Here is a 24,755-nt window from a genome sequence, read left to right as displayed (position 1 = left end):
AATAACTGACTCTCAGAATATTACACACTTTTCATTCCTCTCTCTTAAATATTTATCCAATTGATTTATCTCCAATAGTCAGTTGTTACTATACTGCTTGGCCACCAATTATGTGGTCTAAGATAAGTTTTTTTCCACCTCCGTGGCTCTCCATTTCCCAATCAGTAAATGAAAATGACTTTTAAGTCACTATTCTATAAGCCCACCCTTATTTTCTCTGGAAGAGAGTGAAATACTGGTAAGAGGATGCCCCTGTTCACCAGAGGGCCTGGGAGCCGTTTGCTTATGAAGTTTTCTTAAGTTTGTCTGTACTTCCGTGTCATTTGAGGGACAGCATCAAGCTCAGCATCAGAGGCTGAGCAGACAACTCACAGTTGATAAAGTATAGCCTTGCAAGCTTGAGAATCTGAGTTTGATTCCCAGAAGCCACGTGAAAATGTTGGCTGTGATGGCTCGTGCTTGTAATTCCAGCACGTGGAGAACAGAGACCAGAGTATCCCTGGGGTTTGCTGACCAGTCAGTCTAGCCTAATTGGAGAGTTCCAGGCCAATGAGAGATCTTGCCTCAAAGGGGTGGACTGTATTCTTGAGGATGACACCCTAGGTTGTCCTCTGGTCTCCATATACAAAGTCATGTGTACCCATATTTATACATGAGCGTGCACACACACACACACACACACACACACACACACACACACACACACACACACACCACATCCCTATTAAAAACCAAACCAAAACAACAGAGATATGCTACAGACTCAGGGCCCTCTCCAAGTCCAATGAAATTGAAATCACCAAATGACAAAGTCAGAAATGGGGTTCCAAAACAACATATGAATTGTTGCTCCATGGACTGCACTGGTGTGCAGGAGCAACTCACTTGGGCATAGCTTGCTCTTAGGTCATCCACAAGTGACCAAGAGGATTATGAAGTTTTGCTCCTAAGAAGGGAGTCAAGGGTTTTATCCAAAATAACCCAAGAATCAGCGGTAGCTCAACAAGGGCCTGTGTGCAGGTTAGACACACATACTGTTTGTCACACAGGGGTCATGCCTTGGAAAACATAGGCTAGGTGAGTCTATCTGCAGAGGACAAAGTGCCTCCCATACAGTCAGGTGACTGGCCATACAGTTTTCATAGAAATTAGTCAAATAAAATGTGTTTTCACTTGAGAAAATCCCTAAGAGTGAGGTCCAGAGTTTGCCAAACCATCTGGTGGGTCTGGGAAGAGGCCGACTAAACCTTAGAGAAGATCCTGGCATGTATAGGCCAGTTTCAAGTTCTGGCTTGCTCATTCAGGGAGGGGGTGGTCTGTGGATTTGCAGTGGAATCAGGTTGCAGCCGGCTTCTGAAGAGACAGGACCAGGAGAATTGGGCTTCATTCCAAGAGCCTCCCTCTACTGTTCCCACACTGAAACAGGAGGAAAATGACAGCAACATTGCTTTTGACTCTGGAGGAAGAGGGGCAGACAGAGGGGAGAGATAAGACAAAGCCAAACAAAAAGAGAGGGGAAGGGACAAAAAAGAAAAACAAATAAATGGGCAAATCAATTCATTGAAATCTGTTAGGAATTAGGGACAACGATTAGAGATGGGGGGTGAGGAGCTAATGGGAAGATAATCCCATTTGTGAATGGCATGGCAGTGACAGGAACTGGGCACAGAAGATGAGGTGGATGGGGCGGAGGGGGGTTACTGAAGATAAGGCCACAGCTGGTGGCCTTGCTGTGTGGTTTATCTGGAGGGTTGGGGGAAAGTGAATGACCTCAGTGACAGAAATAAGCAGGGGAGTAGGGTAAAAAAGGCCAGACTGTGAGCTAGAAATAGGTTCCCCCAATTTAGGACATGTTGTGTTACAGAGGTCTATAACTCTTACCTAAGTCATTTCCATTTTTTTTTTTTTTTTTTTTTTTTTTTTTTGGTTTTTTCGAGACAAGGTTTCTCTGTGTAGCTTTGCACCTTTTCTGGATCTCGCTCTGTAGACCAGGCTGGCCTCGAACTCACAAAGATCCTCCTGCCTCTGCCTCTAGAGTGCTGGGATTAAAGGCATGTGCCACCACCGCCCAGCACCTAAGTCATTTGCAAAGAGTTTCATAGCTGGTCAAAGAAGTTCAGACTTAGCCCCAAACCCGGATGGACTTACAGCTACACAGTGGCCTATTGTATAGAAGAGGTTTTGACAAACGCTTTAGGATATGACTCACCGGTGGCTTGAGGACCTGAGTTCAGCTCCCTGGAACCTATAGAAAAGGCTGAGCTAAAGGGAGCACGTCTGTAATCCCAGCTTTGGGGAAGTGGAGATGGATGGATCCCTAGGACTTGGTGGCAAGCCAGTTGGTGACCTTCATCCAGTGAGAGATCCTATCTCAACCAATAATGTGGAGAAGCAATTATGGAAGAAACTTAATGTCAATCTTTGGCCTTCACATGCATGTACACACATGTATATATGCACATACAATGTACCCATACAAGTATACACACACACACACACACACACACACACACACACACACACACACACACACACACACTGGATTTTATGGATTTGTATGGGACATTGACCCATATCAGATTGGATTCCCTGCCTAAACCACTGGGTAAATAAGAATGGAGACGTTGTAGAAACAGAAGAACTTAAGCACCTGGGACAATGACAAGGCCATCTTCAGGCAGTGTGGAGCATGTATAAGTTAGTGAGTCAGTATCTGAGAATGTCCTGTGAAAGGTGTCATCTCCCTGGGCAGCCATGAGGAGAGGAGGCGCTCTGCGAGCAGGGTTGTTCCTGACAACAGCTTTTAAATTCTCAGGAAAACACCTGCTCATTTCTCTCAGCAGGCCTCACCCCATCTCATGAGTTATCACTCTGTCTTTACCCTTCAGCGTCGAAGCCCAGTTATAGTTTATATTTCTCTATTGGAGAATCTCCTTGGTGTTGCCCTCTGCAGCTGAGATGCCAGAATAAGTAATCAGACTATTATTTACCAGGAGTCTCCAAAAGCATGAATTTAATCTAATTGTGGTATTCTGAAAGATGTATCTAGAGGCCCTTGAGTACACTTTTAATTTAACAAAAAGCCATTATTATGGTCTTTCTTAATAACTCCGAAGTATCTAAATAAATTCGGTGTCTCTTTTCTCCTCTGATATTCTCGTGTAAATCAATCTCTCTTGCTTCTTCCAACCTCATTTATTGTTTTCATTTCTCATCTGTGAACATTTTCAATTTGTCTTTGCTGTTCTGGCAAACAAATATCAAGTGCAGACTCTAAGGGGCGCTGGCTGTGCCATGCAGCCCCAGTGATGGGAGGGTAAGGAATTACCTGGAAAGACAGAGAAGACACAGCAACCGTCCGTGCACTGGTTAGGATACTCCAACTCCAGGCTCTCTCCCTGGCAATTGGCTAATACAGAGTGTCAGGGATAGGGAATGCTCAATTTTGTTGCCAGCATCAAAGGCCAAGGAGGTAACCTCAAACATTCCATGTTCTTTGAATGACCCATTAAAAAATCTGTCATCCACAACTTTCCTTACATAGTCCTGAAACTAATTTTTATTTTTAGTGAAAATTTTTTTCTTATGCAGTGAATTCTACTATTTTTTAATCTTTCACCTGGACCTCTTCCCCTGTGTGAGTTGGAGCAGCTGGCTTTACTGTGCAGATCAATACATGAGTGTCACAACTTGCTTGCTTTCTCCTGGGCATTGCTGGCAAGACTGAGGCACCAGAATTACTGCAATGCAAGTCTTTAATAGACTTTAGACTTAGGCTTTCTAATTCTTGGATAGTCTTTCCTGTTTGTCTATAGGATAATTTCAGGAATATATTTTACTTGAAGAATCTAGATAAATAAAATCTAGAAAACTCCATTGCATATGTGAGTGTGTGTGTGTGTGTGTGTGTGTGTGTGTGTGTGTGTGTGTGTGTGTGTGTGTGTTTGAACAATTACTTGAGTTCATTATAGAGGGTTCCCAAATTACTTATGGAGGAAGAGGATACACAAACTTCTTTAAGGACCCACCCTCTATTAACAGTTCTAGGGTCCTGTAAATGGGTTTTAGTACTCAAAGCATCAGTAAGCAAGCCTTCTTTGAGAGCTAGCTTCTACCCATTTCAGCTTTTTCTTCTGGCCCTATGCAAAACATTTGTAAACTAAATTGAGCTACTTATCTGGAGACCCATGCTCCTCATGTCTCTACCTGCTAAATAGAACAGCTAAAAAAAAAAAAATCTGTCTTCTCCATGAAACTCTTTTCCAGTTCCTCAGCCTTACCTAAGCCACCCCTTAAGTATGCTCTCATAAGTACTGACCTTTGCTCAAAATCTTTCTTTTGGTAGGTCTCAGAACTCATTGTAATTGCTCATTGTGTACCCATCTTCCTATGTGGACTATTAGTTCTCCCAGAACAGAAACTCCACCTTGTTCTTAGGCATAGCAGCTATGTGTGTTCTTCACCCAAAGAGTAATGGGGTGAACATTTGCCTAAAACATGAATGAATTGAAGAGCAAATGATAGAAGAGTGGTGAGAGAGCCGTTCTATAAACTAACTGTCTCATTCGTGCACACATACTCACACACTGTACAATCATACAGACACTACATATTTATTACAGACACAAGCAGAAACCACACACACACACACACACACACACACACACACACACACACACACACACACACACACGACTGTATGAGTTAGAGGCAGGCAGCAGCTCTATGAAGTTTCAGATGCAACTTCTCTGCCTCACAGAAGCATCCATTTGTAACTTTCTGTATGACTGTCTTTGATCAATTTTCTTCCTTGTCTGAAAGTCACCAAATACTTTTGTGTCGCTTTTTCTTGGTATATCAATCTTAATTTCTCACAAAAGATTTTAACTATTACCAGACCTGGACTTGGCTTTTCTGCCTGGAATGAACCGACTGCAGTCTTAATGTAGACCATATCAGAATGTTTGGAGGGAAATGTCAGTACCCCATATATGGGCTGCTCACCTTTACTGTCTAGAGCATTAAATACAAATTCCAGGAAAATAAGGTTTACCATTGATTTTCCATAACACTCCAATATGTATCATTACTTAGAAATCTGTCAGTTTTCAATTCAAGTGGCATTCTTTACAGTCAAACCAATCTCCATTAATTTTGGGAAAATCATCTAAAGAAACATGGCATTAGTTCGGTACCCTGATTTAAATCATGATGCATTGCATCTTCTACTTTTCACTTATCTTTTTATTTCAGGAGGAAAAATGCATCCATTTGTCTGGCATTGTTTTATAAATATAAACTCAAGCTGCTTATCATTCCTGTTCCAATGTCCACAAGATACTCGCTCCTCTCTCTCCTCCTAATAGTTGTTCTATGATTTTATTAGTGTCCACAATGAGACCTCATAGACAGTGACGATCACAGAATAATGGAAATTAGAGATGGAAATGACAGATTAGGTGTCTTTGTCTATTTCCTGGGGCTAATGTTCTCGTCGGTCTCAGTCTGCAGCTCAGAGCTTTGGTCTATCTTGACAAAATGACACCAGTGCTGGGACCTCTAACATTTCCCCCGAGGCTCTTGTCTGCATCCTAAGACTGTCTCTACATCCAGCCATAGGGAATAACAAAAGCTTTGCAATTACCAAGTGAAGTCAGGCCATCCTCTCACGCTATGTCTGCAAGGCTAGGAGGGATGTGGAGACTTGAGCGATTAACCACCAAATCCAATCACTACAGAGGGCTAGGCTGGATCATTTAGAGCAAACGTGAAATGATATTTCGTAGTTGTTTTCTTCAGTGGCAAGATTGCAGGCTATGAGATAGAGAGGTGGTTATCCATCACCTTTTACAACATTTTACTCAACAGGGATTGTGGTCAGCTGAGACTCTCAGCCATCACTTAAGCTAAAGGGCTGGCGCCACCACAACTGTGCAAACAGCTCAGCAGCAGTGAGAGTCAGGGAACAATGAGGAACTTAAATAGTGAATGTCATTCTGTATTCACACCTCACCTGCCGTCTATTAGCCAGTCCTCTACTCTCCTCACCAAACACTTTTCTTTAACATCTGTGGACTGCCTATCTGAGGAAAGCTCAAAGTCCATTCAGATCAAGCCGTTCTTCATTCTCACCAACACAAGAGTTTCATGGTGTTTTCACTTCCCTAACTTTTCTGACCCGTGACTCAGACTTCAGTTTCCTAACTTCCTTTACTCTTGTTCTTATCCCTCAACTTCAACCCGTTCCAGAACATTTGCCCTCTTCCATGTCTATGGGCATCTATCAAACCTTGACTAGTCATCAGCTGGCTAAGTCACCTGAGTTGAGTTCTTCTCTCCCCTTATCATAAATCACTCCCTCGGGCTCCTCAATCATTTTTATTGCTCGTCTCCAAACTATCACCCATTTGTCACCATATTTATTGCTTCGAAAGTCCAGAACTACACTGAATAGTCTAAGTTTGGTCTCATCAGAATCACGTAGAGGGGGCTGATCATGGACCCAGGAGTGAGAATCTCTGTGTCAATGTCAGAAATGACATTTTTTTTTTTTACTTTGTCAGGCTGCAAACACAGATATACTTTGCAGTCTAGGAAATCACTTACCAACAAGTTTTGCTTTGATTTCCTTCTGATTCTCCCGAGTCCATTGATTGCTATTATTAGCTAGCATTTATTGATCCTTCCCACCATTTGCCCAATGCAGGAAGCAAGCTCTCAGAATTCAAAACAAGACACAAAAATTGTTTTTAAAAGTCACAATACAAGACACACAGTGGTGATGTTTCCTTAATGATATATGATTACTTCATTTAATTGTATCATAGACTCAAAACCTATGCACATGGTAAATTTATGTTATGTATGTTTTATTACAATAAAACCATTCAAAAATGTAAGAACATAATAATAAGCAATTGATAAAGTAGCTACTTTCCCCCCAGTCACATGTAGTTGCAAGAAAATAAGTCACGAAAAGAAATGGTAACTGGGGATCTGGCACAGATACTCTTCCTCAGCACAGAGCACTTCCCTGAGTCTCGTATGTCACACCCACTGACAGTGCTGGTGGCAACATGTTTTGATGCCTGTTAGTCTCTCAAAGGACTCATCAAACTCCGAGAGAGCTACAGCAGAATCTGTGTGGTTTCACATGTCTCCAACAAAACCACCTGGGAAATTCTCATGGATGGAGGTGGAATGGAAAGGAAGAGAAAGGCAGCTTCATTTTCAGATCCCAGCTGGAGGCTGCAGGGCGGCAAGTCAGAGGCATCATCTCCTGACTCATAAATGGAGGAAAATACGGCATGGACGTCATTGGCATGACATGACTATGGAAAGGCACAGTGACATTTTTACTACAGACTACTCAGAATTCAACCACCCATGAATTCTACTCCTTTTGCACAGTTGCTCCCATCATGTCTGCATGAGAAAGCAGTAACATAGAAACTGCCAACTTGTTATCTCACTTACCCCTGGTTTGTTCCCCATTCATTCCGAATGCAAAGGTGCTTGTGGACAGGATCCTTCATGTAGCCTTCGTAGCACAGACATTCCCCTTAGGATCAGGGTAGGGGGAAAAGAGAAAGACAAGTCCATCAACTATCATGTCAGTATTTGAGAAAGTTAAGGTGAAATGATAGATTAAATCTTGACTCCATTAATAGCATAAATGATACAATATATCCCACTGTTGTTACACATGGCCCTCTTCACTGTCCTCATGAAGGCATCTCCCCATTTTCCAGTGCATGAAGATTTTACACATTGAGAGATCCTAACATCTGCAAAACACTTAGTGTGTAGGCATTGTATGCACAAAGACCATGATGACTTTGAGAAAGAGGACATTTTTATGTTCATTTTCTCAATAACATGGCAATTATTAGCAAGTGATGGGTAAATGTTTAAAGTCTGCACGTGCAAAATATTCAAGCATTTCTAAGAATCTGAAACCTAAGTATTGTTACTATATTATGCTGATAAGGGAAGCCAAAACTTGGACAAGTTATGAGAACTGTCAGTTTCTTAAAAATGACAGTTAGTACTTGAACTTATGACTCTGTCACTTGAGACACTATCATCATGCCATGCTGTAAGTCCACGGAACTGCCACAGCATTTAAGGGAGGTTGCAACCTTCTCTTCTGTTTTTTAGGAAATACATTTTCTAGTGAAAAGATCTAATTATCTTTTAAAGCCAGTAAACCAGCATCACCTACACCCTGCATTGTTCAGAATCTTCCTGCTCTTCCTCATCATTAGTTTTATGGGAGTTTGTTGTTGTTGTTAGTTTTATTTTTGCATACTTAGAGGTCCAATAACCATCTGAGATTGCATACAGGATTACCTATTTGTGGGTTTCACCCTTTCCAAGGCAGGGTTGCACAGCATTCATCCAGTTAAGACGCAAACGCAAACTTGAGACTTTCTAAAGGATTAGCACCCATTGTTCTGTTGAGCACCAATCCTGAGGACAGTAGCTGTTGCTTCCTAATGTGGCTGCCTTCATATATGATGCTACTTGGTCTCTGAGCCACTGTAACATTTTGCACTAAAACATTTGCTCTTCATCTTTCAATGGCTGGTTATTTAATTTATAACCAGTGAAATAACAAGGTGTGATTTCCTGAAATTAGTAAATAACAAATTTACAAAGGTGCCAAATCCTGAGGAGACAATACACATCCAGTTTATTTCTCTCCCAAGGGAGAGAAACTTAAGATGGTTATAAATAGAATAACAGCTTTAAATGTTATTTCCTCTTTATAAAGATAAAACTTTATAAAAATGGAGAGAATGCATCTGATAGTTAGAGGAGAAGAGTGTAAAGAGTGTGAGCAAGGCAGTTTTTGTTTAAGAATTTAGCTCATGAATTTAAAGATTTGCGTCTAGGCGATTGTCTCTCAGGGCTTCTGTACCAAATAATAGTCACTTAATCTCCATCCTAAAACACTGAACTCAATGTAATGGTGGGGGTAGTGAAATGGGTAACTTCTTAGTGTTAGATAAATCTAAGGAGTATTAGAGATCAGTACATTATTTTTTGTATGGCAAATTCGGATTTTACTATCACAAGCTATATCGGAACCTACTAATCCACTTTAGGTCCAAATTTATTACCTTCACTGGTACTGGGTTATAGCTACAAATGACCATGGAGATTTAAAGTGGAATGTCAGAAAATAGGGTTTGAAATTAAGTGGCTGGTGGTAAAATCTGCCAATGATGGCCACTTTTTGATAAAAGGAAAGATAAATAAGATTTAAAAAGCAGGTTCTAGGGTAAAGTAAAAGGAGAATAAGGCTTTAGGCCTTCAGAATTCCAAAGAAAGCACAATATAAAGTATACAGGGTAAGGATAAGGTTGATCTCCTCAAGCAGGTGGACTTTCCATAGATACTGTGGCCATTAATGACTTGTCCTGTGTTGTGACAAATAGTAGGCAAAGCAATTTGTGGGTGATTTTGGTTCATCCGTACAGTCCATCACAGTGGCAGGAAGTTTGTGTCTACAATCAAGAAGCAAAGGACAATGAATGCCGGTACTCAGCTGGCTTTATCCTTTGTATACAACCCAGGACTCTAGCCCATGGAACAGTACCTGTTATATTATTGGACAGGTTTCCTCACCTCAATTATCCCAATCTAAATAATCCCCTCTAGATATACTCAGAGGCTTGTTTCTTCCATGATTCTAGATCTTGTAAAGTTGACAATCAACATTAACTATCAAATTATGGTTTAAAGTTAAATCATTAAAATGTCTAACCTGAGAATATGGCTCAGTGGTAAAGTGTTTGGTGATTGATATATTATGCACCCTAATAAAGCTTTCCTAGGGATCAGAGAAGCAGAACAAGACATAGCCAACCTCACTTTGACAACTCCTCAGCCAATCCTGTTTCCATAAATCTTCAGACTGAAAGCTTTTGAGTCCTCACCCCTGAGGTTCCCAGTTGAACTGCTTAAAAGTCTCTTGTTCCTGGTCCTCACTCCTTATATATCTTGCTGCTTCTTGCCATCACTTTCTGATATTAAAGGCTGGTGTCCTTCCCAAGCAAAGTAATGAGATCTCAAGTCCTGGGATTAAAGGTGTGTGTCCCCACTGCCTGGCTCTGTTTCCAGTGTGGCCTTGAACTCACAGAGATCTAGATGGATCTCTGCCTCCCAAGTGATAGGATTAGAGTTGTATGTGCCACCACTTTCTGGCCTCTATGTCTAATCTCATGGCTGTTCTGTTCTTTGATCCCCAGGAAAGCTTTATTAGGGTGCACAATGTATCAACCACATTTCCTCCTTTTTGTCTAAAATTATAAAATAACGTTGTAACTAATATAAAAAACTACATACAGTAAGTACAATAAGGATATACAATATATACAGTCAAGAATTACATTCATTAATAATGTCTAGTTCATTAACATTTGACAGATTCAGACAAAAACTCCATTACTTAGCCTATTTTGGTGAGTATAAAATGTACCCAATTCACTTTCTACCCTTTTTTTTTTTTTATCTTATCAGTGTTTATTGCTCAAGTATAAGGACCTGCCCTTGAATCCTCGGCATCCTTATAAAAGTCAGCCATAGCAGTGTGTACTTGTAACCCTAGCTCTTGAGATGGAGACAGGTGAGATTAGAGAACTCTCCCAGAAGGGATAAACTCCAGATTAAGCTAGAGACCCTGTGTCAATGAAAAGAAAAAAGGTATAGACAGCAATAAAAGAAGACAGCTGAAGTGGGTCTCCAGACTCTGCATGAACACCCAGAGACATACCTGTATAGATGTGCATACACAGGATATATCATAGTACACAAAATGGAAAAAAAGAAAATTTATTGATATTAATACTCCCAAATACAAAGATATCTAAGCCAAATAATGAGTTAAATGCTCAAAAATATCTTTTCCTGTGGGAAATATACTCTTCTGATTGTCCTTGTTACCAATTAGACATGAATAGGATGCTAAGAAACAGGATGTAATCATAGGAGAGTGTCAAGCACAGCATTCTGATTCCTAGAGTGGTCTCAACTTGAGCTGGGGCTGTAGCTCATTGGTAGAGTACTTGCTCAGCATGCACAAGACCTCGTGTTCCGTCCCTGGCACCACACAAACTCGACATGGTAGAGAATGCCTGTAATCCCAGCACTGCAAAAGTAGAAACAGAAGGATCAAAAGCTCAAGATCCATCCTCAGCTACAGAGTGACTTTAAGGCCAGCCTAGGCTATCTGAGACTCTGACTCAAAAACAAAAAACACAAAACAAGAATAGCCTCAGCTGGATAGCTTGTCTAGGACTAAGGATTAACAATTAAAGAGTAGCTTCTTCTACATGTGATATCTGGTTACCACAAAACATGTAAAAATAAATTCAGTAACAACTCTGAGTTCAAGCAGAGACCTATTTTCCTAATGACGTAAATACCTACCATTTGTACAATGCATTTACCTTCTCAAATTGCCTTCCTGGTCATTATCTCCACATGAAGCTTCCATCACTTATTACCATGTGGGGACACACTGCTGGCAACAGATAAAGCTTTTCCCCATATAATGGCATATGCCACCCAAAGTCAGAGAATCGGGAATTTTCAAACATGCCAGGCTAGAGTTTGGGGATATCCAAAATCTGCCTCTCAACAGATCCTCATTTCTGGAATCCACCAAACTTCCCTCTTCTTTATTCCCCCTCAAACCAGTTTGGCCATCTATGCTGTAAGGAGTTCAGATTTGATGAGGAAAGTTACTATGGAAACCAACTGCTAAATCTTGACTTTAAGAGGGGTTTCGTGTAAGCACAGACTCCGACTGTTAGCTGTGAATTTTAAAGACCCCACAAGGGTGTTGGATGCCCTCCTAAGCCGAAGTGTTACAGTCTCCGCATCTGCTGTGACAGATGGCAGAGAACACATGAGGCGCTGACTCTGTGGTGGTGTACATAGGAATCCAACAGAAAGACATGTCATGGCCACGGAGAAGTGCCCAGCCTGGAAAGTGTAACATGTCACAGTTGCTGCAGGAGCTATTCTGTGGATCACACTGTTAGGGAAGAAAGCCCACGGCAAGATGTTGGTGCAAGGGATAGCGACCTCCATACCTACTTGTGCTTGGTACCTTGAGGATAAGTCACCTTTCATAGTGAATAGACAGAACATTTGCTCACTTCCCATTCTACAGTCACAAATCTCATCTAAGGATTAAGAAAGACCTTGAAGCTAGGGTTCCTTGGGTTCGACTGGGCTCACCAAAAGTTTGTTTCATTGTAAAACCTGAGTCATCACACTGCTTCAAGTAGTGGTTGGCTTTTATTAAAGAGGACTGGCTGTCCCTTGTCTAAAAAGAGAAATGTTTGTCTGGATGTGGATAACACCAAACTGTCTAATAATTCCCTACCAGTGGGAGTTAGCAGAAAAGAGGCAGGCCCAGGTTGAATGATCCCCATGAAACTCTGAAGGAGAAGCCAGGGAACATGCTAAAGTTCACCCCGAAGGAAGAAGGCTTTAATGGAATTACAGAAGTGAATTGGGAGTGAGTATGCAATCTAGGTTACAGCAACAAAACAGGGACTGAGCTCTCCTGATTAGCTGGGTTAAAAAAATGCCCAATGACAGAGACAGAGAGATGGAGTGCAGAGAGAGAGGCATGCAATGGCTCAGAGCAAGCAAAGAGGTTGAGGTTGAAGTGTCTAGAAACCTGGTCCATGCCCCTCAGCAGGTTGATACATTTTGACCTGCTTGTGTTGGCCATAGAAACATCTGGGAAAATAGGGTTTGGGGAAGAACATACTAGATAGATATTAAAACATTCAAGTTTGAGTTTTCATGGAAGCCTGTGGTCGTTGCAGACAAAAAAAAAAAAAAGCTGCATAGCTTGAAAAAGTCAATGGAGGCTGTGGCCAGAATTGATGTGGCTGAGAAATGAGAAATGAAGCAGGTGTCTAAGGGCTCTGCTGCTGCTCATATGGCAGAACAGAGGCTTGGAATGAGTAGAGAGAAAAGTCTGTGCAACTAGGTAGTCTGCCACCAGAAACAAATGAAAACAAGCAACCACAAAGCGTTCCCCTTAGAAATCACAGGGAAAGTCAGCCTATGGCAGGATCCAGTAGACACTAAGCTACACAGCCTTAATGCTTTGTGATTATCCCAACTCAACCAGAGATGATCCTGAGTGGCCAGTCTGGCAGCGTAGACAAGAAGATTGGCAGTTGGCAAGAGGCCTCATCAGAAACTGAGGCTTTCAACAGCCACCCATGAGGAAAGAGAATAATCCTAAGCTTACCATCTAGGTTTCCTTCCGGAAAGGCAACAGGAGGAGAAACATCACAAAATGACCAGACATATGAATTTTGGTATATCATGCATCCTGAGCTTACAGTCCAGCTGGACTATTAACTAGCCTGTGGTTAAGCCAGTTTGTCAACATCTCTCTGAAGTGGAAATAAAAATACTGTCTACTTTGTAGGGCTGTGAGGGAGCTTTGATTGTCTAAGCTCAGTGATAATAACATGATGAGCTCTTGATAAACACTACCCAGCATGATGTTTTGCCAAAATTTTCCACCTGTCATTACAAAGCAGTGGGGAGATCGACCACAGTCTGTTGGGCAAAGTCATCAGCAGTCTGAACTTAAAACCATCCTAAATCTTCCCATAGCCGGGTACTAGGACTGACTCCTCACAAGTTGATACCTGCTAGAAGACGATCACAGTGCTCGGCAGAGACTGCAAGTGGCAATACAAATGTCTTGTCTCTCCTTTCTCAAGCATACCCACGCATAACCAGAAGGTCTGAGGAGTTCAGATGATTATAAGAACATTTACTGGTGACAATTTAATATTGCCCAGGCTGGTCTCTGAACTACACTCCTCATAGGTAACATGATGTCCAAATGTAAGCAGAGGGGAAGACTGGAACTGAAATAAACCAACAAGTTTCCTATAGCCCTGGTTCCTTTATAGGACCTCATACATCTTTTGGAGTCCTGAGATTATGATGGTGGCATAGGAAGAGGGAATACAATACATTTCTCTCCTTTAGCTCTTTGGTCCTTTGGTGTATTTGTAGCCAATCTCAAACTCAAGTGTCTAAAGCAATATCAATTCATTGTGTCATGCCTTTATAGGCCAGAGGAGACCAATATGGATTCTATGGGGCTAGGATCAAAGTGCCTACAGAGTAAGTCTCTACAGAGCTATGCTCCTTTCTAGAGGCTATAAGTGAGAATCTGCTTCCTTACTTTCCCCCCTGTTGAAGGCTGCCTGCTCGCCTGGTTCATGACTGGTCCTTCATCTTCAAAGTATACAATACCATGATGAATCATGCTTTCATCGTGGTACTTTGACCTGTTCTCCCTTCAACATTTGAGAAGTATTGTCATTGAATTTGGGCCATCCAGATAATCTAGGAGAATCTTACTTTTGTAACAATAGTTGTTAGGCAACCTCAATTCTAGACACCATTTCACTTTCTTTTACCATGCAACATCACACATCTATAGACTGTGGAACAGAGGATGTGGGCATCTGGTGGAGTGAGTCCATGTTTCTGTCTCTTACACCTGGTATTGTGGAGTCCTGTGCAGATGATGTGTAAATACACACATAGCTTTGGGACACTTTTAGGAAGGCTGCCTAAGGAGTGCTCCAGGCACCAAAGGCTGCTCCTTCTCAGTGCCTGAGCATCTGTGTTTGTGTGCTTGTGTGTTTATGGGTACGTGTGTCTGCGTGAAAAAATACACAAGTGCATTTGCACAGCCCTATGAATCCATATGGGCAGACCCCTCAGCTCGACTGGGAAAGCACATGTCCCAACACTCTGACATTTCCAAGTAAGCTAGCTGGAGGATTGCAAAAAATAACGTCGACTTGACTTGAAGCCAATTCCCACACTCAGCTCTTTGGAGAAAGACTCTAGGATGGAGTGTGGGAGGCGATAAAGTTTCTTAGTGATGAGCGTGTGGGATGACCACATCATCCATGTGCAGAGAGAAGCAGCACGGGAGGGGGGGTTTCCAATTCCAGCATTAATGAAAATGAAAGGCTCCACAGCATCATTTCTCAGCTGCCACACCAAATGAAGATGTACCTTAGTTCTGTTGCAGGGCTTGGGTTCTTATTTTTGGTATCCCTTGTGACATTCTAGTTGGAAATTCATTAGTTATCATAGATACCAGGAAACCATTTGCAGGGGAGGGGCTTCCCAAAGTCATTTGCAGGAAGGATTAGAAATTAGACATCTGGAAGGGACTGAATAGTAGACAAGAAGACTTTTGTAGAGACAACCAGCTTCTTGGCACACTCAACAGGAATGCTCAGTACAGATTGCCTCCTAAAGAGTTGAGTGACAAATGTGTTGGATTGGGCATACCTGGACAAATCATGTTACCTTTGACAACCTTATTTCTGCTCTGATTTCATGATAGGTTAAAGACAAACTCTCTTTATAGGTATCTATGGAACTTTGGTTAAAACAGGCCCAGATAATCAAACATTAAGTAAAGTAATAAGGCAGCTCATGTCTAACCCTCCCAAGTGTAGAACACCTAGTCCTCTCCTTTCCATGTGTAATTGTAAGCCCTTTATTTTCTTTCAAGACAAAGAGGAAGCATGTAAGATCCTCTGGAGATCTTGTCGCTCTCAGAAGTGAGGTTAACAGCTAAGATTGTCCCAAATCCTCCTAATCCTAACCAGCTGGAGAACGAGGATATCAAAGACCAGCTCTGCTACATGGAGAGTTCCCACCTCGGAGATGAGCCCTTTTTAATTTCTTCCAAGCACACTAGCTTTTGGGCATGGTGCAGAGCCCATCTGTTTGGTTTGGTGTTTGCCTGACAGCGTAGGAGGGGCAGCAAGTAAGCACCGTCTTAGACATCAGATGTTGAAAGTGCTGTACTTTCTCCTCCATATGGGGACCTAGAATCTCTGTCACGGGCCCACGTAAAATAAGTTTAAAACCTAAGAACATGAACTTTAGACGCCACAGTTACCTGCTACTTTCTTAAAGAGATTTAATACTGAAGTATAACAAAATGCGCATTGTATATCACAAAGCCACGTCTGTAAAAAGGCCTTGCTGGAGACCCCGCCTCTCTCTTTGGAGTTACACATGATGGACAAAGATCTTGAGGGTTTGGTTCACAACTCCTTCCTTTATTCTATAGTACTACTCAGCTTCTCTGGGAAGATTCCACCCGTGTACTCTAGCTCCTGAAAATGGTCTTTGTGTAGAGGTTACTGTATATGACCCTCTTGTTATGACTTGAATGTGAAATGTTGTCTATAGGCTTATGTGTTTGAATACTTGGTCCCCAGCTGGTGGAAGGCTGTGGAAACTTTTGGACATGAGGTTTAGCTGGCAGGTATAAGGTCATAGGAGTAGAGGTAAGGTTTAAAGGTTCCAGGCTAGCTCTACTTTCAGCTAGAGCCCTCTGGTTCCTGGTCATAAATACATAATAAGCCATGCCAACACTTTCCACCATCATAGGTAAAACCCCATATACCATGCCTTCCCTGTCATGATGGACTGTGTTTCCTTTAACCATGAGCCAAAATAGATCCTTTCTCTAAGTTGTTTCTGTTAGATAGTCTGCCATGATAACAAGAAAAGTAAACACTTTTCCTGCCACCAAAATATAAACTTATTTGGCATAGAAACCCATGCTTCTGAGCACTCAGTGCTCTAGGGGTAAGGCAGCAGCCCCGCTTCACACCACCTGGATCTGGGCCTTACTTGGAGCTACCTTTGTCTTGCTTGATGGAGTAACACACTTAAACATGTCTACATCCTTTGTGCAGTGATCCATCTCTAAGATTCGGAAGAAAAATAAATTCCCATGTGCCCTACATTTCTTTGTGGAGAGGTTTGTTTTAATAGTAGCTATAAAAATAAAAAATTTAGAGCTTTCTAAATTCAAAGTAATGAGACTGTTTAAATGAGCTATGATACAGATGTACAATGCAACAGCAAATGACCATTAAAATGTTACTGAGGATTATGCGTATGGAAAATTCTTATGATAGAATATTAAGGAAACAAATTCAGGAAAACTCAACTAGACTTCCTATGCTTCCAGGAAATCTTTTTAAAAAATATGCATAGACTAGCAATGGAAAGAAAGGACATAAAAAGTTTTGGAGTGATTTATCTAGGAGACAGAAATATGGATGATTATCATTTTCCTCTATACTATTTTTTATAATAAACATGAATTAATTTTGCAATTATAAAATGGCTAGCCCCAGTAGCTAGATAATGACAAAATGGGCTATGGAGGTTATTCCAAACCGGCCTTTCCAGAGTAAGGCTGCAATTAAGATCTTGTCCAGGCTCCTGCCAGACTATTGCATATTTTTATGCTCAGTGGCTCAACCACATGGTGATATCCATAGGTGGTCTATGCTTGAAAAGGAAAGTGGACAATGAAATTGGGAGAAATGATATGAATTTCAAGGGAGTGATTGCAAAAGGCATGCTCTCTCTGACAGTTACCCGCTTCCCGGTGCTCCTGCCTACCAGTTTCGGGGTCACATTGGTGTTCACAAGGGTCCAGGAGCCGCCGGGCACAGAGGTCCATGGCCCAGGGCCCACTGGAGTTCTGCTGAGAGAAGAGAATCACTTGGGCAGGGTTCAGCCAGTCACTGGCATCCAGCTGGCTCCCCTCCAAAAGGATGAAGCGGCTACCTACAGGGTGACAGAGAAGAAACATGTCTGCGGATGCACATACAATACACGAGCACAAGTCACCAGAGACAGAGCACACCCTAATCCAGGATCATTACACTCCACAGTCCTAGCCGACCATTAATACTAGTGCAAGGCATCGGCAGATGGAGATTCTGCGATCACAATGACTGCTGTGAGGCCAGGAACATTAAACCTCCCAGCTATATCATCCTCTACTGCCCTGCCATATTCCATATTGCTGGGGTGTTCCTAAGGGAGAGAGGGACAGAATAGCTCTGTGGTGATCATGGCATGGCTCCATCAGACCTAGCCACAAGGCATTGGCACTGGCTCAGGTAACAGGGACCCACTCACTGCTTGTCTTTGCTTGCCATGAAATAGCAGGTCCCCTAATGCTGTGAACATTCCCCACCTGTTTCCAGCCTTGCAGCTACCCAGAGAACAGACATTACAAGTCAATTAGGTGCTGTAGGCTTAAATGATTCATGGGCTCTCGGTACTTTTGGTACTCCCTCATTATATTGGGGTTCTCCTGGATAAAAGTAAAGTATTGCTTTTGAGGTCTAGGTTTATGGCAAATTAACACAGTTAGCAATCTCTCACCTGGGCAAACCATGGCTGATCCTTAAACACCTCTACTGTCCCGTTTAGCTTTTCCTTCCTCAAATACTAAAGGACCAAGATGTCCGCCCACCTATAGCCTGTGTGCTTTGCATTTTTTATTTACAAACAGAGAATGGTCATAGAGAAATGGAGATAATCCATCCAGTTTATTATTAGCTCAATTTCTTAGATCATCTGTGGACAATCTAACTGTAACCTCTTTCCTACTTTTTTGGGCACATCTCTCCTCCCCACGATAGTGACCCTTGCCTTTTCTGTTTTTTGCCCAGCCTGAAAACTGCCTATCACTGAAGAAGCAGCCACATTCTTGGCAGAATGAGCTCACCATCAGCGATCAGGTGCTCAGGGACGTGTAGGGTGATTTTGACGACGAGAGGGCAGCTGACATGAGAGGAGCACACGAGGCCAATCACGCAGCTGGTGATGCTGATCAGGGTCAAGGTGGTCTTATTCACAGGACTTCGGGGCGAGCCCACTGAAATCAAGGCAAAGACAAGACACAGTGGTGAAAATCCAGGCACTGACTGTCTGACTTGGCCTTCTGCTGGCAAACAAGGGAGGTGTCTGACAGACCTAACCCATGGGGATCAGAAAACATCTCTACTATGCGACCTCAGGAAGCCTCCCTGGGGACATCACCTGTTGAAGTAGAAGTGAACTTGGCCAGCTGGGGACCCTCAAGGGCAGTAGTGGTGAGCTGAGTGCAGATTCTCTAAGGTTTGACTGGGTCACGTTCACAAGAGGTCACAAAGGGGACACCTCTCCCTCTCCTTCCCTAGCTGAGTTCCAAACTCTTGGAGGCAAAATTGTTGAATCCCCATCATGCAGTCCCATTACTGTTGGCAGAGGGCGCTCTAAGGCCATGCTCCCACAATGTAAACCCAGGCTTTCAGGAGGAGCTTCCCCTACTAAAAGAGCTTGCACTTGTCCTATGGGTGAGCAGATGAGGCTGTCACACCAGAATCCTCCCCTCAGTTCAGACACCTTGGGAAGGAATGGTAAAGGAAGAGCTTGCTTTGCTCATTTGGAGGGCTGAATTTCCTGTTGCTTTTGGATGAAGTGGTGGTAAGCAGAGGGATCTTTCACATGGAGGCGGGATACATGTGGGAGGGTAAGAAAGCAAGGCAAAAAAACGTATAGGTCTTCTGGAATTTTATTTATGTTAATATTTATTATTAATAGTAATGTAAGTCCAGTTACGGGAGGAAACTGTGCTAAGCATCTCTGTACATTATTTCCTTTTAAATACTTGTCTGTTCATAATACACCTGTGAGCCTGCAGAGTGACTATCGACTTTGCAGAAGAGGGAAATAAGTCTCAAAGAGATGACCCTAATTGTGACAGCTAACACTTACAAAATGGTCATTATGTGTCAGGCATCTGTGCTCAGAGTTCTACATGGCTCATATCATTGAATAACAATCGAGGCATCATGAAGTAGCTGTTATAAAAGGCTGCAGAGTACGTCCAGGACCAACCCTCTATAAAGGATAGAGCTTTGGGAACTACTGCTCTCAGGAAACACAGTGATGAGTTCGGGGCCCATGACCACCCACCTATCAGTGTGTGGGGTCTCCCGAGGGACTGTAGGGAGGGTTGTTAGGAGGACGAGATGCAGAGGCTGCCAGTTGCCTCTGGTTCTTGCAAGTAGGAGAGGTACTATTCACACTGGTCCATTTCCTCACACTTAGAAATCAACCCAGCCCAGCCTCTGTAGCAGATCCCCCAACAGAACACCTTCTGGCACTAAAATACCACATAAGCCAAACTACAGCTGTCACCTTTCTCAAAACCCAGCTTTCCGTCCTATTTCCATTATCCAGGATATAGTTCTGTCATTGGACAGTTTCTCAATTCAAACAACTCCATTATGTCCAGCTCTCTCCCGGCTTGTTCACAAGACACACTTTCTTACCACCAAGGACTTTAATTATGTGGGCTTGTTTTTTTGTTTGTTTCTTTGTTTTCATTTTGTTTAAAATTTCACCTCCATTCTCTCATCTTACATTAGGACTCTGGGAATACCAGTCTCGCCCTCACAGACACACCCCTTGGCTCTCAGCTAGCATCTCTACTGCCTCAAGAGGAGGCCTCCACATAGCACAACTGAGGAGCTAACACAATAGAGCTAAGACCTATCTAGTCACAACCGTGTACTTCCTGGATTCTGCTGATCTTTTAGCTTTCTTTCCTATATAACCCACAAACATGCACCGTAGACTTTTCTGTAGTAAACGATTTTTCAGCTTTCTCACGAGACCATTGCTTCCACGCCAGTGACTTTGCACATATTATCTCCTCCCTCGCAGAAGGCCATTTTGTCACCTTGTCATCCTGGTCCACACCTACTCTTCAAGATTCAGCTCAAACAATAGCTTCTGGAAAATACTTCCTGAAACCTTCAAGAACAGATTCTCACTCCCCCTTGTTCCTCTAGCCCTCACTGCACCCTGCTGCTACAGCTCTTATCACACAATGTCATCACTGTTTGCAGGCACTTGCCACTGCTCTCCTGGGATTGCAATAACTCGAAACTGATATTTTTTTGTCCCTTTCCTCTGTGTGCATCATCAACCCACAATCTAGCATCCCTGCCTGCCTTCAAATTTTCCAGTGGTTTCCTGTTTATTTACAGAAGCAAGTGCAATTGCAACAGCATGGCAAGTTTGTGCCTTGGTAGTTAGCTTATTCTCTGGCTTCATCCCTCCTGTCCCTGTGTATTTATGTTTATATCCTGACTAGAGCTGCCATCTCCCTCACTTCCTTGACAACCACATTTCTTGGAGTCCTCAGAGCTTTTTATGTACTCCATTCCTCTACTGAAATGTTCTTACCCAAGACTTCTTTTTCAAGGCATTCTATACATTGCCTATACTTCAGTTCTAATTCTTCTTTATTGCCTCCTACTGCTGCCATGTAGAATTAAGTATTATCGCTTCTGAGTACTTGTTTTATTTATTTATATTATTAGATGGAACCTTATCATTGTGCCATGTTTTCATGTTCCCACTACCTATCATGGAGGCTGACCCCTTGGAGGTAGGTTGTAAGATGTTTTTGCTGATCTGATTGATGTATCCAGTCCAATTAAGCAGACACTTACACACATACATGATAGCCAAAATCCTTTAGTAGGCACTTTGAAAAAATAATTAGGAATGCTCCACCCCTGAGCCATTTACAGTTTAGTTAATAGCAGTAGACAGCTGACGCATTTCAGGGGCTTGTAATTTAAAGAAACAAATAATTTTATGCTGTAAAGCAACTAACTCACTAACAGAGGTTTTCTCAAATAAGACTTTATTAAAACAAGACACAACCTGCTTTGGTACAACCTAGATTGTGTATCTGTTTTACAAAATGTTTTGAGGATCAAGGGAGAGGGAGATACTGTCATCTCCACATTCTCACTTGAGGAAAAATGAAACATTTACATTTAGACAATTAAGAGCTCCACTGGCTCTTCAGAAAAAAAAAAAAAAAAAAAGCAATGGCAAGAAAAATTCAAATGCTAAAGACCGGGAAGCCTACAGACACTGGAATACAGAATGACACAGTTGTCCCATTCATATGCCCTCCACAGTATCTCAAGGGGTGTCTGCTCAACATATTCCAAGATGGGGTTCTGTAAAAACTGCAGACTACAATGGGAAAGATCTGAAAGTAGCAATGGTGATTATACTTTATCAGTTGCCAAAACAAATAAAGGACGTAATCCTCACAGAAGCCTTATTATGAGTTATTAGTAAGTCATTTAACATGCATGGGAACCAATGCTCAGAGGAGGAACTCTGTCCTTACGCAGCACCACACAGTGAGTCGATGCTGGAGGTCATTGGTGTTTGGCTGGAGAGCTCCCTCAGAGGTAATGGCAACACCAGGAAAATCGTGGACAGTGGTGCCTACAGCACCAGGATCTGAAGTCACTAAGGATGAGCCTGCAGCAGTACATACACAGGCTGCACGAAGCACAGCTGTGTCAATTCGAAGAACAGATCAGTTTCTTAAACCGTGCCAGGAGAAATGAGTCTGGAGGCTCAGATCTCAAGACTTAAAGGCCAAAGAAAACTACGTATTCTCAACTCCTAGATAACTTACCAGCTACGCCCTCGTATCCCAGCCTACTTCAACCCCAAGACCAATGCAGCTGAGTTGATGAGGAGTATATATATTATTCATTTAACCAACTTCATCCACTTCATTTGGCTGAATAGCAAAGTATGACTGCTGAGTCTTCCAGAAGGGAATTGAGAGTCTTCTGACCAAGAAACAGCCTTTCAAACAACTTGGAAACTTGTTTGAGAGTGCCATTATCTGGGAGAGATGATTCTCGCTCTCACTGAACTCTAGGCTCTTCTTTCTTCCTGGGAGGAAGCAACAGCTGCGGTCCAAGCATTCTTCCTGGTGAAGCTGACTCCAGTGCACAGAGCCCTCTGTGCCCCCACCTTCCCCACCGACACCACGCTTACACTCCTTCCTATCATTCCTACCTCGACTGCGCCTCCGGCTCCGAGAGGGGTCAGTGTAAAAGGTCAGCTGTGGGTCATTTTCTGCCTCAGTGCCAGAGTCCCCTTCAGGGTTCAAGAAGGCGGAACCAGCTGAAATGAATAAAGAATCAGAGTAGACATTTTCAGTTGACCTGATATGGAATCATAGGGTGAGGCCTAATTGGAAAATCAATAAAAATAAGAGTGGCTGATGGGCAGTCTGGGAGAGGTAGCTGAGGGGCCAGGGCTTTTCTAGGTTTGTTGGAGAAGCAAACATTTATGAGAGCACTTGATAGCACTCTGTCCCCCATATAGAAAATGACTCCATGATGAGGGACTTGTCTGATGTCTGCTTGTCAGAGAGGTCAGCAGAAGTCAGGTGTGGAGAAGAAAACAAGGGAAATGTTCCGTTCAGGTCAATAGGAGGCCAGAATTACATCAGAGCAGGAAAGACATTATATTTCTGAGTTTTTACTGATTCCAGAATATATACATATATACAAAAAGAATAAATAAGGTAGATAGCCATATGTGCGGGGACATGTCCTTCAAGCCCTCTAAAACATAGACAAATTCTTCGATCATTTGATGTATATGCCCTCTGTCCTTTTCTGATACTGAAACAGGTAAACGGTTTTTAATCTCCCTTTAAAATGAAATTGTGCCATACCTTCATTATAACCTCATTTTCCCCACCGAATAGACGGGCAGGCAACCTTCCATATTAACAAATAAAGATCTATACGATCGTTTTAAATGACTGCATGCTAAGTCACTGGACATTAAGCAGATGTGTCAGATAGTTAACCAATTCCCTGTCGGTAGGCATCTAAACCATTTCCAATTTTTTAGCTTGTTTAAATGTGGTAAACAGCCATTTATACACATCTTTGCACACTTGTTCAATTAGTTCCTAGGAACTATTCATGTCCATGAAGGTACTTAATCACTCTTAAATTTGGGGGTGAATAGCTTTTATCTGGCCTCCAGAAGACTATGCGTTTGTAGCTTTGTATGACAGCATGTGTAGTTGGTTTAATGACCCTGCCTCTACCCACATTCTGGAACCCATCTTCGAGACTTAGAACTAGACATGGCTACCTCTTGCTTTGTTGCTGATCCTCTTTCTCTGGCTACTGGAGGTGTGGGAGAGCAGAGTGGCTTGCTGGTGGTTGGAATCCACGGGGCTCGTGGCTATGATATTATCTTTATACTTGTTCATCAGGGACAGCTTGGCATTGTCACTTCCTATATAAGGAAAAGTCGAGACAAAAGGGAAAAAAAAGAACACTTAAGAGAACAGACGAAGGAAAGTGAGAAAATCTACATGAGCTGAGTAGATGGGTCCAGGGCATTGAAATGAGGAACATATAAAGTGAAAAGCTGGTGGAAACTATGACACTCCTCTCTGCTTTCTAGGGGCTACAAAGTTACGGGAGGAGTGAGGTAAGAGGATTACAATTGAAAATCCAATTTAGCTAATTCCGCATTGATAATGTCACTGCTTACCAGCCTTTGGCTAAATGCAGAATGCAGGTTTTTTTCCTTCTGGCCAGCACAGGATTTTAGCAGAAATAGAATCTATGTGCTTCAGACAGAAGGTGGCCTCTCTTTCATGACAGCCTTCACCATTGCCTGTTGACTGAACCCTAGCTCCTGCACTCATTTGTGTGATCTGTCTGCTCCCTAAAAGGAGTTTGGGTTTGAACCCCGAAGTTCCCTACATCTATTCCATGGCCTTGGTACTATGACCAGCACTATGGGGAATATGATACATGTTGGAGAATCCTCCTTCCTATTCTCAGACTTCAAAGTTCTCAGACCTTGAGGTTCTCAGACTTGAAATCGTATTAGGAAATGATTACTGATAAAAGTCGTCTTCTAGATGCCAAATAGAATTTCCATTTCCCGCTGTGTGATTTTAACCTTTGCAGCCTCACCCAAAGTCTGTGCAT

At 42.4% G+C, this 24,755-nt stretch overlaps 1 protein-coding gene across 2 annotated transcripts in view; it reads right to left on the bottom strand.

The window, feature by feature from the left end:
• Window positions 1–24,755, bottom strand: part of Astn1 (astrotactin 1) — a 327,875-nt gene that overhangs the window by 150,875 nt on the left and 152,245 nt on the right. The window contains exons 4-8 of one of the 2 annotated variants that reach the window (XM_052737326.1): window positions 23,902–24,048; window positions 22,804–22,911; window positions 18,638–18,787; window positions 17,494–17,685; window positions 7,477–7,561 (exon numbers count right to left, since the gene is read on the bottom strand). In XM_052737326.1, coding sequence (XP_052593286.1) covers window positions 7,477–7,561; window positions 17,494–17,685; window positions 18,638–18,787; window positions 22,804–22,911; window positions 23,902–24,048 — 682 coding nt within the window. The remainder of the gene's footprint in view (window positions 1–7,476; window positions 7,562–17,493; window positions 17,686–18,637; window positions 18,788–22,803; window positions 22,912–23,901; window positions 24,049–24,755) is intronic. The other variant, XM_052737327.1, reaches the window with a different exon arrangement.

Source organism: Peromyscus californicus, unplaced genomic scaffold (assembly GCF_007827085.1).
Source record: "Peromyscus californicus insignis strain IS unplaced genomic scaffold, ASM782708v3 Scaffold_14__1_contigs__length_90479793_seg_2, whole genome shotgun sequence".
In the NCBI taxonomy this organism is placed as follows: domain Eukaryota; kingdom Metazoa; phylum Chordata; class Mammalia; order Rodentia; family Cricetidae; genus Peromyscus; species Peromyscus californicus.
Note: the sequence above shows the minus strand (reverse complement) of the source record. Positions and strands in the feature narration are given on the sequence as shown.